The 20,302-nt window shown below is 39.2% G+C and overlaps 2 protein-coding genes across 3 annotated transcripts in view; both read right to left on the reverse strand.

Annotated features, from left to right (window-relative positions):
• The window catches only part of znf318 (zinc finger protein 318), a 44,785-nt gene extending 35,399 nt beyond the window's left edge, over positions 1-9,386 (reverse strand). The window contains exons 1-3 of the mRNA XM_057847619.1: positions 5,914-9,386; positions 3,485-3,588; positions 2,857-3,190 (exon numbers count right to left, since the gene is read on the reverse strand). Coding sequence (XP_057703602.1) covers positions 2,857-3,190; positions 3,485-3,588; positions 5,914-6,153 — 678 coding nt within the window. The 5' untranslated portion in view covers positions 6,154-9,386. The remainder of the gene's footprint in view (positions 1-2,856; positions 3,191-3,484; positions 3,589-5,913) is intronic.
• Positions 9,387-14,157: 4,771 nt separating this feature from the next.
• Positions 14,158-20,302, reverse strand: part of si:dkeyp-121d4.3 (uncharacterized) — a 55,191-nt gene continuing 49,046 nt past the window's right edge. For both annotated transcript variants that reach the window (XM_057847621.1, XM_057847620.1), the window contains exon 22: positions 14,158-16,188. In XM_057847621.1, coding sequence (XP_057703604.1) covers positions 15,608-16,188 — 581 coding nt within the window. In that variant the 3' untranslated portion in view covers positions 14,158-15,607. The remainder of the gene's footprint in view (positions 16,189-20,302) is intronic.

Genomic DNA, 20,302 nt, shown 5'->3' on the forward strand with positions numbered 1-20,302 from the left:
AGAGCGGAGTTGTGACGTAACGTGGGTAGGGTCTATAGTAGGTGGTTTATTTACTTGACATGTTTCGGCGAACACTTCCGCCTTCGTCAGAGGGTCACTGATGTTGGTGTGACGCGTCTTTATCAGCTGATGGATGAAGGCGTGACTCGCCTGTCACGCCCTCTGCTGCCCATTCACTCTTCCAAGATGCTGTTCCAGGTCGTAGAGAGCATGTACGCCCCCTTGGCCCTGTTGATGGTCCTCGGGCCACCGCTTGCGGATCTCAATGGCCTCCCTGATCCAGCGCTGGTGTTTGTTTTCTTCGGTGCAGATGACTCTGGCCTTTTCCCGGTCCGTGATGTGGTTTTCCCTTTTGCAGTGATCGGTGATGGCTGATTTGTGATGTTCTTGTTGTGATTGTTCTTTTATTGCCCTTGTTTGTCTCATTGTTGTCTCCTTTCACATTCCTTCTTGTAATGAAGCTCCTCCCTAGCCTGGTACACCAGACTCAACGCTGTTCCAGCTATTGAGTCTGGCCACCCTTCCCACGGAAACAATTTCCAGGGCGGAGCAAGCCACAGCATACAGACAGCGGAGTGGACCAATCAGCGACGGGCAGACGTGACGTTAGAAAAATGGCGACTTCAGGATGACGGACTTGCGCGCGGAAGTAAACATACGAAGAGAGCGGAGTTTATTCGACATGGCTAGCGCGAGACAGATTGTTGTCAGTGACTCGTGTCGATGTGTTTTTGGTCATTTAAAACTGATTTTACCGTGGATTGGAACATATTCTCGGCTCTGCCGTTCACCGTCTGTGTTGCTGAAGGGACGACTGTCGACGCGCAAGAGTGACGTTGCTTGTGAAGAACACGTGACGCAAATAAACGAATCTGATTTGTCGATTGATTTTGTATCTGCTCGAAAAGGCCGTTAATGGGAGGGGTTCCAGACTATTTCTCTCAGTGTTTGAAAAATACAGGGAGAATAGTCTGGCAGAGCCAGGCTAGCTCCTCCCTGTCTCCCCGATGTATGACTTATTGCATGACTTGCATGGAATTTCATACATTGAGTTGCATTTGTTTTCTGGATAGATTTTGTCCTTTTGGTGGTCAAGGTTCTGGCGGATTCTGGTCAGGTTCTTCCAATATCTGGCGGAGTGTTGTGTGTGGTTTGATCGGTGTGTTTATGTTGTATTTTTAGTCAAATATTAGTCATTCACTCAATTTGGCGCGCTGCCAAAAAAGGCCGACTTTGGCTCCTCGCCCAGGTCAGGCCCATTAATGAAAACCCACCATTTTCATACCTTTAGATCTCATATGTCTCATGAACAGTCTCACCAGTTTTGAGAAGGAGGAACAGACTTACTCCTTAGGTGCCACTGTCTCAGATATACACCCTGTAACGCAATATAAATTTTACATTCAATCCAAAATACCCGATTTCCCGTTGGGTTTGGAATATGGGTGCAAGACTTATGGGAGCAGTTTTGCACAACATATCGACTCTCCAAATTTCATCGCTCTACGTTGAAAAAACCTATTAGGAAAAGCCTGTTTGAAAAATTCAAGGGGGCGCCATGAAGCCATTTTGTTACGTTTTTTTGCAAGGTTGAAAAATTATTGAAGTTTAAGCCAAGCTGCATGCATGTGCACATTTTAGTAGAGCTGTCCCGACTAGTCGACGTAGTCGACGTCATCGATGACGTAAATCCGTCGACGAGCACAACATGCCGTCGACAGTTAATGAAGGGTTAAAAAAATATATGCGTGGAAAGTTAGAATGTCGGATGCTCTGTTTGCAAGCAGGGAAAGCGGCACAAAGCCAAAAAAAGCGCACCAGAGTGTCCAAAACATTGACTTATTTCAAAGAAACAAAGGAGAGTACACTCTTCTGTCCTGTCTCTTCAGTGCCAAGCTTGGCTGCACGTCGGCCATGAATAAACACCTCAAGCGCCTTCACGCAGTTTGTAAGGTTTTTTTTTTTTTCCTTTCATTTTTTGTACACCAGAGGGTGCTGTCGCCTTACTAAATAATAATGTTTCATTGACAATGGGCCTATAAGTGCTATTAGTATTGTTCTTAATGCTAATTGAAAGGTTTATTTCATGTTATGGTTTATTTTATGGTATAGAAAATTATATAAGGTTAAAAGGTCATAAATATATACAGTATATACAGTGATTGCACTCAAGGGAGAGATTGTCAATGATAAGGTAATAAGGTAAAGGCAATTCATATAGGCAATTCATTGATATATAAATAAGGTTTAAAAGGAAAAAGGTGAAAAGTTTTTGTTAATTTCTAATTGTGTTGCTTTATTTGTGTGCGCCGTAGCTCTTACGGTGTGTTTACATCAAGGATGGAATAAAAGTTGTAAACCATCAGTTTAAGAGACCATCTTTTCAATCGGGATGCTACACTAGTTAATTCTATCAGCATTTGAACTCATTGTTTATTTGTGATTTATTATTGTTATTTACGTGTTTATTTGTACTTTAATAAATGGTTTGAGTGTTCCAATATGTTTTTTTTTTAATTGATAAGCGTCAACAAAAATTTCATTGCTCGATTAGTTTTAAAAAAAATAATAAATAAATAAATAAATAATTTATTATTAGATTAGTCGACTAATCGTAAAAATAGTCGGCTGACTAATCGGGAGAAAATTAGTCGTTTGGGACAGCCCTACATTTTAGTAGGTTTTCCTGCATGTTAAGGCCTCCAAATCATCAAACCTGATACAGAGAAAGTAAAAAAAAATCGCGCTGTGGCCGGTGCTACGTAGCTAACTTGTTTCAAGACAATTGGTTGGTGAAAGTTTGTTCTCACAGAACATGAACAACCTGAGTGGCCTTTCTTGGGAAGTCATACTCACCGTGTGCTCATATTCGGGAGGTTTCTTGAGGATGGACTTGGTGGGCAGGCACAACATGTCTTCCAGTTCCTTCCTCCGCCGAACCTCTTCCAGTTTGCCGTAAGATCCGCGGCTCGAGCTGCTGCTGCTGCTACTACTACTGCTGCTGCTGCTGGGCCTTCTACTGCGACTGCGGCCCCGGCTGGGCGCCCTGTTGGACGACCGCCCTCGACTGCGCCCTCTGGATCTGGATCTCGACCTGGACCTGGATTTACTGCGACCCCGGCTGCGGTGGCGGCTCTTGCTCCTCGCCCGGCTCTTGCTGCGCCCTCGACTCCGGTCCGGACTTCGGTCTCTGCGTGCGCACACGTAGCAAACGTCTGAGCGGCCACCATCATTGTGGAATATGCAAAGTAGATGTCCAATAATGTGGCGCTTTTTGAGAAAAATAAGCTAGTTATGACTTCATTTTAATGTCAATGCATTGACTTTGATAGGAAAGATAACCCCTACCACCATGGTCGCCTTACGGCCATGTTGGTAAAAGTGATTAATAATGAACAGAACAAATTTTAAATCCTTTTGCTGGAAAACCAATGAAGTTTTGATGTCTAATTCATTTGAAGTGGGAGGGCTGCCGTTCCTGTACCTGTCGTGCTGACGCGGCGGCGCGGTGCTCGTCAGCTCGTTGCCCACCGTGATGACGAGTTTGTGGTCGATGGGAAGACGGTGGCGAGGAGGCGACTGCGACCTCTGCAGGTGGACAAAACAGCAACATACAAGACGATCATCCGTACAATTGAAAGAATCTCATTGGCTGTCACGGATCGGATATCTATAGGCGTCGACTGCAGCCAAGCTAAGCTAGGTACTTGCAAAAAATACCATTTTGTACTGCACACAGGCGGAAGATACAAGACCTTGTAGTGATTTCAAAGCCGCCCTCTTGTGGCATGTTTTGGAAGTATAATAATAATTATATTTTGAAGCTTACAAAATGGTGGTTTTCTGGGTCAACTGCTTATAATATATTGCCCAGCACAGGAACCTTGAGCTCCGCCTACATTCTGTGGCACTTCTCACATCTTTAGTCACTGAAACAGTGCATCGATATTAACTTAGAGGTTCAAACCTTAGAAGAATGTAAGAAAGTATAGAATTTCGATAGTTTTAGATAATGCATATAAAAAGACACTTTCTAGTTTGATATTTAGCATTTCTGACAAAATTGTGTGGGGGCGAGACAGTAACCTATTCATTTTGGGGCATTGGTAACTCATTGGCTGCCATTGACTGCGCTACACGTTCAATCCATGTTGATTGGGAGGTGGCGAATGAACTTTCAACATGGATTGGACGTCTAGGCGGCATCTATGGCAGCCAATGAGTGCCTTATAATGGCTATAAAACATCAACTGAATTATCTTGTTTTTTCGAGTGGTTAAAGTGATGTTTTTTGATGTTTTGCTGCCACTCTAGGTTTTTTGTGTGATTTGCAGTTGTACCCAATCTTGTTTTTTGTGGCTTTTGTGGTTTTGATGGCACTCTAGTGGAGTTTATTGTATTACTTTTGTTTTTTACGGTTTGCCCAATTTTTTTTAAATTTTATTTTATTTTTAAGTTTGCCATTTTTTGTTTGTCTGTTGCCACTCTAGGTTTCTTTGTCCGTTTTCGTTTTTTGCATTTTTTTTTTTTGCAGTTTTGCTCAAATTTTCTTGTGTGGTTTTTGCCGATTTTTGTTGTTTTGCTGCCACTATTGATTTAAAAAAATAAAAAAATTTTTTTTACAGTTTTGCCCAATTTTTTTGTCGTTTTTGCAGATTTTTGCGATTTTGCTGCCACTCTAGTGGAGTTTTTTGTATTACTTTTGCTTTTTTGCGGTTGGCCCAATTAAAAAAAATTTTTTATTTTTTTTTTTAAGTTTGCCATTTTTTCCTATTTGTTGCCACTCTAAGGTTTTTTTGTTTCTGTTCTTTGCATTTTTTGCAGTTTTGCTCAAATTTTATTGTGTGGTTTTTGCAGATTTTTGTTGTTTTGCTGCCACTTTTGCTTTTTTGTTACAGTATTGCCCAATTTTTTTGTGTTTTCTGCAGACTTTTTTTGTTTTGCTGCCAGTCTAGGATTTTTTTGTGTTTTCCAGTTTTGCCCATTTTTTTGTGTTTTTTTGCAGATTTTTGTGGTTTTGCTGCCAGTCTAGGATTTTTTTTTGTTTTCCACAGTTTTGCCCAATTTGCTTTTTGTCATTTTTGCAGATTTTTGTGGTTTTGCTGCCACTCTTTTTTTTTTTTAATTTAGCATTTTTTTGTTATTTTGCAGATTTCCATGTATTGTCTTCATTTTAAAAAGAGGTTTTTTTTTTTTTTTTTTTTTTTTGCGTTATATCAGTTTCCTATTTTCTTCTCCATTTTTTGAGATTTTTGCTACCACTCTAGGGTTATTTTTTGTTTTTTTGCAGTTGAGCATCTTTTTTTGTTATTCCACAGATTCCCATATATTTTCTTCTCCATTTTCTATGTTTTTTTTTTCCTGGGTCACATTTTGCTCATTAGTCACTTCTATCAGTAACAAGAAAATGGGGGGGGGGTCAATTTAATAACATAGACGTTGTCAATGATAGATGTCAAATCCATTTCAACTGCGAAGAAATACAAAACTCAAAAGGATCCTGCAAAAATTGAAAAAAAAAACAAACAAAAAAAAACAAACAAAATCGAAAAATCAACCAAAAAATAACAAAAGACGACCCACCGAAATCACACACACACAAATAAAAACGTAAATAAGAACGTCTAATCCAATTTGACTAGTGGGGCTGGCAGCGATCGAACCACTAAAATATAGCTTATAAACATATAGAATCCTTTAAAACTGATCCTCATTTGGATCATAACAAACAAAAGGCTTCATCAATGGACAAAATAATATTCTCCCCTAGATCATTTCCACTTGGAATTTTTGAATGAAATAAAAAAGGGATCTGTAAATCGTGAAGAATGCAAACACAAAATAGTGAAAAATATCCATTTTTATCGTTTCATGCCGAGCTCTGCGTTAAGCGTGTCGGGCGGGCGTTCTGACCTCTCTCGGCGGACCGCCGCCGCGGTGTTGGCCGCCCCGGTAGTAGCCTCTATGCGGGGGAGAGCGTCGGTAATCGGGGTGTCCGCGGGGGTGATAACCCGAGTAGTACGGGGATCTGTCGCCGCGGTTTCGCTCGTCTCTTTGGCCCTCCGAAGAGTGAGGATGTTGGTAAGGCCTCGAGCCGCGAGGCTGGAAAGGAAACCGGTGAGAGCCCCGCGGCGGAGGCCGACCGCGGAACATTTTTAGCCGTTTTAACTGACGACTGCCGGATCCGAATGCGTTTAATCCACACTTTTAGGGTGTTGAACCAGAGATGGCAGCGAGAGAACAACGTAAATAAAGAGCAGGAGCTAATGCTAAGTGCTATTTTGGTGCATCCGCGCTCGTCTGCTGTTTCTTTTTCCGCTCCAACGGCGGATAGTGAGCGGGATTCGTACGCGACGCTGCCGCCTGGCGGACGGGAGGGGGAACGTGTCATTGGTTTCATAATGTGGATGCGAATGAATATGGCGGAAAACAAAAGAAACAGCTGTATTTTAAGCCAAAACAACTGTTGTGTTTCATAGAACAATATGTCTATATGCAGCCATAGCAGATTCATTGCGCAAAAAGCCCCCTAACTATTTTTAATGTGTCCCTTTTACCCTGGAAACCCCCGTTTACAGACGTCGCGCAACCGCTTCTGTTTCAACCCAGCCATACAACGAAGGTATATTATTCAAAATGTCGCTCATTTGTAGCTTAGAATCATTCATTGATGTCGAATATTTAAAAAAAAAAAAAGTGTTTAAAAAATTATTCACTCGCATATTTTGAACTTTTAAACAAATTGCGTCATAATGAAAAAATTAGTGTCTGTGAAAAATAACAGATATCGACCTCATAACTACCACTTAATTGTATTATTTTCGTTACTTACGCTTTTTCCCAATATTTTAGATGATAATTGATCCAAACAAAGAAAAACAGAAAGAAAAAAAAAGTTTAAAAGGGTAGATATATGAAAATAAAAATCTCGACCACTCCTTGATTTCTGCAACGCGACCCTTGTTATATTACCGTATTTCACCCATAAAATCCCCCTAAAATCTGGCTGTGGCCATTCACAGCTGTGTCTTGACACTCGGTGATACATCCTACAGTGTAGTGCTGCAACGATTAATCCATTAACTTGAGTATTCGATGAGAAAAAAAGATTCAAATTAAATTTTGCTGCTTCGAGTATTTGTTTAACTACAGTGGTGTTGTAAAGGTTTATTGTGAAAGTGTTTGCATTTAGTTTTATTGAGTTTGGTGGATATTCATATTCATATATCATTTCACATAGCTGAATCCAGCTGCTCCATATTAACACCAACATAAGCCACGTTTTTGTTTGAGCTAAAGTTTTTTTCAATGCATTCGTAATTTAATTTATATCATTATTTAGCAGTTTTTTTTTTTTGCTGGAATACGCGTCTGAACAATTGTTAAGAGCATTGTTAAAAACAAAAACAAAAAATGTTAGTTTTATAGCATTTAAGCTAGTGGACTTTTGCTATGTAAGTTAGCCATTGCTCTTTTGTTGTACATAGATCCTTATTTATTTATTTATGAATTTTTCATGTTCCCTATCTGATTACTCAATTATTTGAACTACTTAATCGATTAATAGACTACTAAAATAATCGATAGTTGCAGCCCTACTTACAATTTAGACTAACTTAAAACATGATAAACTAGAACTTAAAAATAGCTAGACACAATTGGAAATTCAGTTGACACACATGGGAAAAACACCTTTTAAGTGATGTGTGTTATGAGGCATAATTACATTTTTAGGTAGGAAATAAGATTTCTTTTCATAAGATCTAGCTTTTTGAGTGAAAGCCGTGAATTTTTATTTTTCTAGTCACATCTGAGATGCAATTGTTATCGGTTTTCAAAAATGTACAACGAAAATAAAAACATTGTCTGAAAATGGTTCAATATTAAGTGAAATGTCTTGTTTTTTCTTGTATATTTATAATTGCTCTTTACATAAAAAATATCTGTTCTATCCGATTACTCGATTAATCGATAGAATTTTCAGTCGAATACTCGATTACTAAAATATTCGATAGCTGCAGCCCTACTACAGTGTATCACAAAAGTGAGTACACCCCTCGTATTTCTGCAGATATTTAAGTATATCTTTTCATGGGACAACACTGACAAAATGACACTTGGACACAATGAAAAGTAGTCTGTGTGCAGCTTATATAATAGAGTTCATTTATTTTCCCCTCAAAATATTGCCATTCATATCTAAACCCCTGGCAACAAAAGTGAGTACACCCCTTTGAAAAAACGTACATCCCTAAATGTCCAAATTGAGTACTGCTTGTCATTTTCCCTCCAAAATGTCATGTGACTCTGTCAGCATTGCTCAGGCATGAAAATGGGTCAGGGGTTAAAAAGGTGAGAAGGGTGTGGAGGAAATGTGTTCCGGTAGGGCTGTCCCAAACGACTAATTTTCTCCCGATTTGTCAGCCGACTATTTTTACGATTAGTCGACTTTTTACTAATTTAGCAACAAAATTTTTGTTGACGCTTATTCATTCACAAAAATACTTCAATTCTTTATTAAAGTACAAATAAACATGTATATAACAATACTTAATCACACATAAACAATGAGGTCAAATGTTGATAGCATTTACGAGTGCAAAATGCAATGTAAACAGATTCAGACCACTGACTTTGCCTTTCCAACATTATTCAAAACAATTTAAAAATCTATGTATCTAGCATTATTATTATAGTGTACTACTATATAAAATAGTATTATAAGAAGGGTGTCATTTTAAAGCTATTCTTAGTATAAAATCTGAATTCTGTAGTATTATAGTATTTACATATTATAGTATTAATTCTGAAGTATGGGGAATTAACTCCAGAAATCGTTATTTATATGAACGTGGCATGCTTTTATTTTGATATGTTCACCGGAAGGAAGTTAGCTAAACCATTAACAGCTTCACACTCCGCAAAAAAGCACTTATCGTCATTGCTTGTGGTGTCACTCAGATTTTTTTTTCTTTTCATTTTTTCGTTTGCAAATGCTGTTAACCAGCGATTTTTAATGTTTGAAGTGTCACCTTTTAACGCAAGTTTGCATTTTGGACAAGACTGCCAATGTTCTATAGCAGGCTATAGTAGGTTGTCTTTTTACCCCTATTAGTCTCAATGTAGCAATGCTAACGTTTACAGTGTTTAATATACGTGATTCCTTATTTTGTATGTCTGAACTGTAATTCTACCGTGTGTCGATTACCAATAAACGTCTGTAAAATGAACTGGAGTCTCATATGTTCTCTACACGCACGCACACGGTGATAAAACGCAGCCGTGAAAATTATCGGCCTCATTTTTATTTACCTTGCGACAAATGGACTCATTGCATATCTTGACAGGCTTAGCAACTTCAATAAAACATGTCTTTAGTTAGTTAGATGGAATTACGCCGCCCCCCCGCCCCCCACCCATTAAAAATGTTGTCCTCGGATCTACGCAATTCGCGTAGGTCACTCTTTTTTACTTCAAAACGGCGAATTTCGCCGAAAGGTGAGTGATTTTCATGCCTGATTGCTGCAGAGATCGAAGAGGTGGGGGGTCAGCCTGTTAGTGTTCAGACCAGGGGTTTTCAACCCAGTCCTCAAGGCACACTGTGGGTCCTGGTTTTTGTTCCAGCCGATCCAGCAGAGACAGTTGAACCAATGAGGCTTCTGCTAAAACAAGCCACACCTGACTGCAATCAACTGATTGCACTTGTAAAACACCAGATTGGGAAAAAAGTGTTGTCATCTTGTTTGGTAAGAATGAAATCCTGCACCCACAGTGTGCCTTAGTGGAATAGGTTGGGAACCCCTGGTTCAGACCATACGCCGCACTCTACATCTAATTGGTGTGCATGGCTGTCACCCCAGGAGAAAGCCTCTTCTGAAGACAGTACACAAGAAAGCCCGCCCGTCTCTTCAGATCATAGGAGGTAGGTTCCAGTAATCCATGTGCTTTGTTGACATGTCTTCAGCAAACTGTTTGAGGGCTTCAAATTTCCCATCAAAAGCCAATGAATTGAGATTAAAACGCAGTCATAACCAGTGTTGTTAATAACGGCGTTACAATATAACGGCGTTACTAACGGCGTTATTTTTTTCAGTAGTGGGTAATCTAATTAATTACTTTTCTCATCTTGGCAACGCCGTTACCGTTACCGAGGACGGAAAGGCATGCGTTACTATGCGTTACTATATTGGTCGAAAAGTCTGAGGGAGACGGACTCACCGAGACGACAGAGCAGAGCAGGAGTAGGGAGGAGGCAAGAAAGTTGTGACGCCAATCAAACGCGATGCTAGGTAGCTCCAATAATACATGTTGTAGCCGATAGCCTACAAACTACGCCCGCATGTTATGGTAGATATGGTAGACATGGTAGATATCACATGTACTGTACATAGATATAACTAGATGCAAAATGACAGACATGGCACTAAATGAGTTAGTTAATCAGCCGCCATCTTAAAGCAGTAGACTTTTTAGGACGGCTCTGTTGTACAGAACCTTCCTAGCGAACCTAAGTAACTTTTTATCTAAAATACTTCTAAATCGGCAAAATCTTGACTTGAATCTATCTTTAAATGATGAAACAGTTTTAAAACTTTCATATGTCGAAAGTAGAGAGAAGGGAACTAATGCAATAATGGGAGCAATTTTAACAACTTTTAACAGTTGATTCAGGGTAAAGGGTAAATTAGGGTAAAGAATTGGGCTCGGGCCAATTGTACCAAAAACCTTCACAAAAAACTTCACATCGTGTGGCCAATGTTTTTTTTTTTTTTTTTTTTTTTTTTGAGGGGAAAAAAAAAAAAAGTAATTATCACCAATTACTTTGCCAAGTAACGAATTACTCTTACATTCAGGTAATTGAGTTACTATCGCAATTACTTTTTGGGAGAAGTAATTTGTAACTATAATTAATTACTTTTTTTCAGTAAGATTAACAACACTGGTCATAACTAGTAGAGATGTCCGATCACATCATTTTCAAAGTATCGGAATCGGCAAAAAAATATCGGCCACGCCTTTTTAAATATATATACATTTTAATTAAATCGTTTTCTAATTCTATTTAATGTTACAGGCATAATATGTGACACTCATCCAGAGTCTTTAATTTAGGCTTAGGGTAGGGTTAGCTAAAATATCCAGATAACGGTGGCAATTATATTATTAATAATTATGTCACGTTTAACTATTTAACATTATTCATATATGCGCTGCATAACCCTCACACTCATTGTCGCGCTCAGTCTGTAGTGATACCATTTTACCTATATAGAGAGATAAAAGCCAGCGCAAAAAGAGCAGAGCAAATTTTGGCAGCCTTTGGAGCCATTCTTCATTTGGCTAACGCCTTGCATTCCCTCTCCCTATGATTCACATATCATTGGAAACAATGTGGGGAAGCAAGGTGGCAATTGATCTTTGTCTTAACACCATAAGTTATTTCCCAAAGCAGAGAAGATATATCCATTGGTAGCACGACGCACAGTCATGGTTCCACTTCCCATCATGGTTCCACTTCCCATCATGCACTGGGGCATGGCCACAGTATCATTTACTGAAAGCTCAACAAATACACTAGATAGCAATAGTCACAATATACAGTCACAAGTCTTTCTATCCGTGGATCCCTCTCACAGAAAGAATGTTAATAATGTAAATGCCATCTTGAGGATTTAGTGTCATAATAAACAAATACAGTACTTATGTACTGTATGTTGAATGTATATATTCGTCCGAGTTTTATTCATTTTTTTCTTAATGCATTGCCAAAATGTATATGATCGGGAAAAATTATCGGGAATGATTAGAATTGAATCGGGAGCAAAAAAAGCAATCAGATCGGGAAATATCGGGATCAGCTGATACTCAAACTAAAACGATCGGGATCGGATCGGGAGCAAAAAAACATGATCGGAACAACCCTAGTTACATCTATTGTTTTTTTATTGACATGCTAAGATGGGACCATTTACTCAAGCTCGCTTAGCCACTCCAAAGCCCTGAAACCAACATATCCCGCATTGGCCCGAATGTAAGACGGCCCTGATTATAAGACAACCTCCTCTTTTTCAAGACTCAAGTTTGAAAAAAAAGACTTTTTGAACACCAAATTAATTTCTATACAGAAAATAATTACAGTACATATGAAACAAATGAGTATAACATATTTGAGAGAAAAAGCATGTTATTTTGCCTTATTCAAATCTTAATATCTGAACATTTAAATATGTAAACTAAAGTGCAATCACATTTGTAAATGAATGGCTTCTGGTTTTTGAAATGTAAATAAACCAATCTATTGTGATTAACCATCAAAGTGAAGTCTAACTAATTGTAGTCTTGAAACAAATCTGAATAAGGAAAAACATTGCAATAAAATCATGCAAACTGGTAAAACTTGAGAGTAGCTGAGATCTGTCATGACAGAACATGGCTTCAATGATATCGGGCGCCATCTAGCGTCACGAATGGGTACAATGTCTAGACCGCGAATATAAGACGACCCCCACTTTTTCAGTCTTATTTCGATGCAAAAAACACCGTCTTATATTCGGGCCAATACGGTTACTGACAAACTGCACAGAATTTGTAGAAATCAACTCAACTAACTAATTACAACCCCCCTCGCGACCTCGAAGATTAAGCCTAATGTCAAAAATTCTGAACTTCCCCTCTAAAATAAAGACCTAGCCGTTAAAATGTTGTCTATAAAAGTTGTAAATGAACAAAACAAACAACGAAAATGAATGAAATGAACAAGAATCCAACAAAGTATTTCATAATGGGTCAAAATTATATTTTTTTAACAGCTCATGTGGCTAGCACCTTAGCTTAGCCAAAACGGCACCTAAGGCAACAAGGTGGAGATTTAGAATTTCTTAAGCTTTCAAAAGCTTCAACAACTGAGCTTGAACAGAGTACTATACGTTAATTGCTGACACCATGTTTTGGGGTCATCTACCTGTTTTGCACCCCACCACCAACAAAAGTTAAACTAAGCCAATGGAAATAAGCTAATATTTGACTTTTGAAGCTCTTTCTTACCAAACCATTGATTGCCCTACCCAAGATGGCCGCAAGCTACGTATGTCGCTGCAAAGGAGCATTTTTCACCTTAACCAAGATAGATGTTTAATCATTTTTCAAATAAGCTAGTAATGGCTTCATTTTCATGTCACTGTATTGACTTTTGATGGGAAAGTTGCCCCTACCAACATGGCCGCTCTTAAATTTATAGGCAAGTCAATGCAATTACATTTTTGGTCCACCAGGGGAAGCCACTTATGCTTATTTCTCGACCAATTTTTAAAGGATGATTTCATTAATGTCACGATCGAACGTTCATTCCCTGCCGACACCCTTCCACTTCAAATTGGACGTCTAATGCAGAGAGAAACCCATTTAAAGAGCTTTGAGAGTGACAATCATTTACTTGCTGGTCAAAAATTTTCAGCACTGCCCCAACTTAGTCATCAATTGCCTTTACTGCCATTTGTACACAAAACATCAGGATAATCAAACGATCTTCTTCCGCAGCGTCAACGAAGATTTCCGAGGGAGTCTTCCCAACGGCGGCCATCTTTCCGGAACGGCCTCGAGATTCGTGGCTTGTGAGGGACGAATATTCAAGTGAGACTTAAGCAAATTCGTGAGACAAAAAATGAAAACAATCTCATTGGCCCTCGTTGTACTTACATATCGGGACTCATTCCGAATTTTTGATAGCTGTCCGCGATCCACTCGAAATGGGTCCACTTTCGGTTCCCGGTCCACCGGTTGAGAAGTCCGTTTCTTGCCAACGCATTTATGAGCAATGCCGTCAATTTTAGCTCGTCACATATGAGGATGGCGACTGGAAAATCATTCGGAGGCAGAATATGCTCGGCTGCAGGTCATAGACTTCATAATATATTGACGGGACATGGAGGGCGGGGCCGATTAATAGGGGGCCTGCATTGTTGACGTGGCCGTCAAAGCTGAATAGAATCACTAAGACCTTTTTCCTTTGAAAATTCTTGTGAATAAATGTTTAAATCCCTGAATTCTTCATAGATATGGATGTAAAACAGTCGATTCTTGGTTAAAAGCAAAAAAAAAAAAAAAAAAAAAAAAAAAAGAATGTGCATTTAGCATTTATTTTGCGTAAATATTGCAAACTATGATGCTAGTCAGTTGGCAAATGTAGTGGCAGCCTTATGAAAACAGACATTATTAAGGCAGACTTTTTCCTCATCTCATTACAACTTTAATCTCCTAATATTAGGATTTTAATGTCCCAATATTACAATTTTTTTCTTATATTTTTTTTTTCTCATCAAGGTACGACTTTAATATTTTTTTTTTCTCCTAAGATTATTTTCTCGTAAAATGTCGACCTTTTTCCTCTTTTTTTTTCTCATCAAATTATGACCTTAATATCCGAGTATGACAATTTTTTTTCTCCTAAAAACGTTTTGCTCCAAAAATGAGTTTTTCCTCATCACAACTTTATTACGATTTTTTTTCTCCTCACATTATGATCTCATAAAATGTTGGCTTATTTTCCTCATCAAATTACTTCTCTCCTAATATTATGACTTCAATCTCATAGTATATTTTCTTTCCTAATATTATGACTTTAATCTCCCAATATTAAAACTTGAGTTATGAGAAACAAATTGTTTCTCATCAAATTACGACTTTAATATTACGATTCTTTCTCTCCTAACATTATTTTTCTCGTAAAATGTCGGCCTTTTTCCTCATGTTTTTCTCATCAAATTACAACTTTAATATCCTAGTATGACTTTTTTTTCTCCTAAAAATACTTTTTGCTCAAAAATGTTTTTCCTTATCACAACTTTAATATTACGATTTTTTTCTCCTCACGTTACGACTTTTTTCTCATAAAATGTTGGGGTTTTTCCTCATCAAATTACGACTTCTCTCCTAATATTATGACTTCAATCTCATAGTATAATTTATTTCCTAATATTACGACTAATATCCCAATATTACAATTTTCTCATAAATCGTCAGATTTTTTTCTCATCAAATTACGACTTAAATATTACGATTTTTTTTTCTCCTAACATTATTTTCTTGTAAAATGTCGGCCTTTTTCCTCATAAAATTTTTTTTCCTCATCAAATTACGACCTTAATATCCAAGTATGACCATTTTTTTCTCCTAAAAATACTTTTTGCTCAAAAAAATGTCCGTTTTTCCTCATCACAACTTTAATACCGTATTATTTTTTTTCTCCTCACATTACGACTTCTCATAAAATGTTGGCTTTTTTTCTCATCAAATTACGACTTCTCTAATATTATGACTTCAATCTCAGTATAATTTCTTTCCTAATATTCCAAATTTATTCTCCTAATAATGATTTTAATGTCCTCGATTACAATTTATTTCTCTCAAAAAATGTCAGCTTTTATTCTTATCAAGTGACTTTAATCTCCTAATATTAGGACTTTAATCTCATATCTACAACATATGACTCGTAATTCAACGTAAAACAAACGTCAACGGTGACAATAATCCACGGCGAGGCTTGAACGAGCTTTATTTCAGAAATAGAAAACAGTAACAGAGAAGAAGAAACAGTTAGCGAGCGCTACGGCTAGACCCCGCCTCCCTCGACCCACTTGATCAGAAAATCGCGCAGGTTTCCGTTAAAGACGTCGATCCCCTTCTGCGACAAATGGACGCCGTCGGGCTGGTACAGCCCCGTGTTGGCCCCGCAGCGGATGTTGTCGTGGCTGAGAGAAACTCCGCCCACTTCCGACACCAGGTTTCGGATCCGCCGGTTGACCGTGCTCCGGACCAGCTCGACTTCGTGGGCGTCGGCCGCGTTCGGCCACGCCCGACGGGGGAGGATCTGGGAAAAGACTGGGACGCAGTGCGGAAAAACGTTCTTCAGCGCGTTCAAGTCCCTCCTGACGGACGCCAGCAGGTCGCTGGGCGATTCCGTATTCAGGTCGTTGCCGCCCAGGTGCAGCACGATGGCCTGGGGGCGGGGCCAGCCGGCCTGCAGGTGCTGGAGGAGGGGCAGCAGCTGGGGCCACGTCAAGCCCGAGACTCCCATCCAGCGGAGGACCACCTTTTCCGGGTCCAGGCCCAACTGAGGGCCGGGTTCCGACTTGGCCTGAGACTCCGCCCGACTGACCAGCGTGTGACCCACGATCCACACGATCCGGGTCCCTGCGGAGATGGAGGAAGACGGATGGGTGCCGCCCCGGAGTTGCTTCTTCACGGAGATAACAACATTAAGCTAGATAGCTTCGGAGCACCTCGAAACGCACGGGTGTCCAAACGATTGCTCGCTGCCCGGTTTTTATTGGACGACAGCAGGGGTGTCCGATCTTTTGTCTCAGACTGATGCGTTCAGAATAATTAAATACTTGATATCCTTCTACTTTTTTTTTGTTAAAGGATTGGAATCGGGTCAAAAAGATCGTGTATTAAAAAAAAAAATTTTTTTTTTTTTTGGAAGTAGTCCTACAGTGCTGGCCAAAAGTATTGGCACCCCTGCAATTCTGTCAGATAATGCTCATTTCTCCCTGACAATGATCGCAATTACAAATGCTTTGTTAGTACTAAAGCACACTTGCAGCCAGTTAAAATGGATTCAAGTTGACTCAACCTCTGTCCTGTGTCCTTGTGTGTACTGCATTGAGCATGAAGGAAAGAAAGAAGACCAAAGAACTGTCAGAGGACTTGAGAAACGAAATTTTGAGGAAGCATGGGCAATCTCAAGGCTACATGTCCATATCCAAAGACCTGAATGTTCCTGTGTCTACCGTGCGCAGTGTCATCAATAAGTGTAAAGCCCGCGGTACTGTGGCTAACCTCCCTGGATGTGGACGGAAAAGAAAAATAGACGAGAGATTTCAACCAAAGATTGTGCGGACGGTGGATAAAGAACCTCGACTAACATCCAAACAAGTTCAAGCTGTCCCGCAGTCCGAGGGTACAACAGTGTCAACCCGTACTATCCGTTGGCATCTGAATGAAAAGGGACTCTATGGTAGGATACCCAGGAAGACCCCACTTCTGACCCAGAGACATAAAAAAGCCAGACTGGAGACTGAGAAAGCCAAAAACTAGAGATGTCCCGATCGATCGGCATCAAGTATCGGAATCGGCAAAAAAATATCGGACATGCCTTTTTTAAATATATATATTTTTTAAATAAATCGTTTTCTAATTGTATTTAACGTTACAGACATAATGTGTTACACTCTTCCAGAGTCTTTAGTTTAAGCTTAAGGGTTATCAAATTTATCGAGTTAACGGCGAGAATTCATATTTTTTACATTTATCACGTTACAATATTTAACGCATGCGCTGCACGACCCACTCACGCATTGTCGCGTTTAATCTATAACGGCGCCGTTTTACCCATACAGTATATAGAGCTAAAAGGCAGCGTAAAATGAGTGGGAAGCAATGTGGGGAAGAAAGGTAGTAGTTGATCTTTTTCCGAACACCCTATGTTATTTCCCAACACAGAGAAGATATATCAATTGGTACCACGACGCACAGTCATGGTTGCACTTCCCATCATGCATTTGGGCAGAAGTTAAATGGCTACAGTATCATTTACTGAAAGCACAACAAATACACTAGATGGCAATATTTAGTCACAATATACAAAGTCACATTTATCCTTTAAGAATTACAAGTCTTTCTTTCCGTGGATCCCTCTCACAGAAAGAATGTTAATAATGTAAATGAGGATTTATTGTCATAATAAACAAATACAGTACTTATGTAGTGTATGTTGAATGTATATATTCGTCCGAGTTTTATTCATTTTTTTCTTAATGCATTGCCAAAATGTATATGATCGGGAAAAATTATCGGGAATAATTTGGAATTGAATCGGGAGCAAAAAAAAAAAAAAAAAAGCAATCGGATCGGGAAATATCGGGATCGGCAGATACTCAAACTAAAACGATCGGGATCGGATCCGGAGCAAAAAACATGATCGGAACAACCCTACCAAAAACGTTTTGGAATTATGTTCTCTGGTCAGATGAGACAAAAGTTCAGCGGTTGGGGAAAACGAGGACATCAAAGAAAAGAACACTGTCCCCACAGTCAAACACGGCGGAGGTTCCCTTGAGATGCCCAGGACTTGAACTTTATTAATTCATCTATTGTTTCTGACTGTGTATCACATTGCCTCTGCAAAGCTCTTTGAGACAACCTTGTTGTGATATAGGGCTATACAAATAAAATTAAATTGAATTGAACTGATGTTTTGGGGTTGCTTTGCTACCTCTGGCACTGGACTGCTTGACCGTATGCATGGCATTATAAAGTCTGAACACTACCAACAAATTTTGCAGCATCATGTGGGGCCCAGTGTGAGAAAGCTGGGTCTCCCTCAGAGGTCATGGGTCTTCCAGCAGGACAACGGCCCAAAACACACTTCAAAAAGCACTACAAAAGGAATCCCATAGAACACCTGAGGAGAAATCTGAAAATGGCACCCTTCAAATCTCAGAGACCAGGAGCAGTTGGCCAAATAATAATGGTGTAAGATTCCAGCAGAGCATTATAAGAAACTCATGGATGGATACCAAAAGCGGTTGTTCGCAGTTATTTTCTCTAAAGGTTGTCCTACCAAGTACTAGGTTGATGGTGCCAATACTTTTGTCCAGCCCATTTTTGGCATTTTGTGTAAAATGATATTTTTTTCCCATTCTATTTTGTGTTTTTTCATTGCAAGCAAAATAAATGAAGATATTACTACCAAAGCATTTGTAATTGCAATCAGTTTTTGGGAGAAATTGAGCATTATTTGACAGAATTGTAGGAGTGCCAATACTTCTGGCCAGCAGTGTAGAACAACAATCTGCATTTTGAATTTAATTGACTATGTTAGATCTGTTAATATCATTTTTTTATTTGACACTCTAGGACAGGCCCATTAACTCGCGCTAGCTTAGCCACTCCGGAGCCCTGAAACTAATAAATAACTAACTAGCTACACAGATTTTGTTGTAATGAAAAACTCCACCCTTAACTAAACCCCCGCTTACTCGAAGATTTAGCCTAATGTCAAAAATTCTGAACTTTTTCTCGTCCCGGACACAGTTTAGACACCCCTGCTTTTACGCAAAGATTGAATCAAGTAGAAATTGCTCACTTACCTTTGCCGATCAAGTTCGCATAGCGGCAAACGATCGGAGAAGAAATTCTCGACCGCGTTGCCCATTACACATCAGCGGGCGCACAGACGGAAGTCCTTCCGTTACACTTCACGTGTACTACAATTATGTATGTGTATCACGACAAGCAATTGCTCTTCCACTCGATGGCAGAAGGTACCAATGTGTAGCCTTCGGAATAATAGCTCCGGTCCACTACAGCATTTTCAGGACTATGAGTCGCTCTGGAGTTCAAGTCGAATTTTTCAAAAATGCGTCGACAGAAACAAAAACATAGATGCGTCTCACCGGACTACTATTTCTTGCTAAAAAGCTCGAACGTATTATCTAGTATTACTTGGGGAACAAAAACAAGCAATTCAAACAAATTGAATAGTTGCCAAAACCACGGCATTGACAGTTGCCACTACGCAAAATCTGTAGCATGCTAACACGTAGCTTCCAATAGAATGACTACCCTTAAAACCCTGTGACTATGCTAGTTCTTTGCTTTAAAAGAATTAAACCATACAAAGTTTGGTTTTTATATTAGCTTCCACAAAAAAGCTATAGCAAACTAGCAAGAAAACGCTACTATGCGCACGCTAACTTGTAACATTTAACGACACGTCTAGCTTTTGTAGCTAGTTCTTCCCTCTGAAAGATTGAAAAAAACTCAATGTTTGGTTCATAAACTACATGTTAGCTTTTTATAAAAAATTAATAGCATGCTGGCATGTAGCTTCCAATAGAATGACTCCCCTAAAAACCCTGCGACTATGCTAGTTCTTTGCTTTAAAAGAATGAAACTATACAAAGTCTGGTTTTTATATTAGCTTCCACACAAAAGCTATAGCAAACTAGCAAGAACACGCTTCTATGCGCGCGCTAACTTCTAACATTTAACGACACGTCTAGCTTTTGGAGCTAGTTCTTCCCTCTGAAATGATGAAAACATTCAAAGTTTGGTTCTTAAGTTAGCTTCCACACAAAAGCTATAGCAAACTAGCAAGAAGACCAACTATGCGCGCGTTAACTTGTGACATTTAACGACACGTCTAGCTTTTGTAGCTAGTTCTTCCCTCTGAAATGATGAAAACATTCAAAGTTTACGCGCACGCTAACTTGTAACATTTAATGACACGTCTCGCTTTTTT

The sequence above is a fragment of the Corythoichthys intestinalis genome, chromosome 10, assembly GCF_030265065.1.
Source record: "Corythoichthys intestinalis isolate RoL2023-P3 chromosome 10, ASM3026506v1, whole genome shotgun sequence".
Classification (NCBI taxonomy): Eukaryota; Metazoa; Chordata; class Actinopteri; order Syngnathiformes; family Syngnathidae; genus Corythoichthys; species Corythoichthys intestinalis.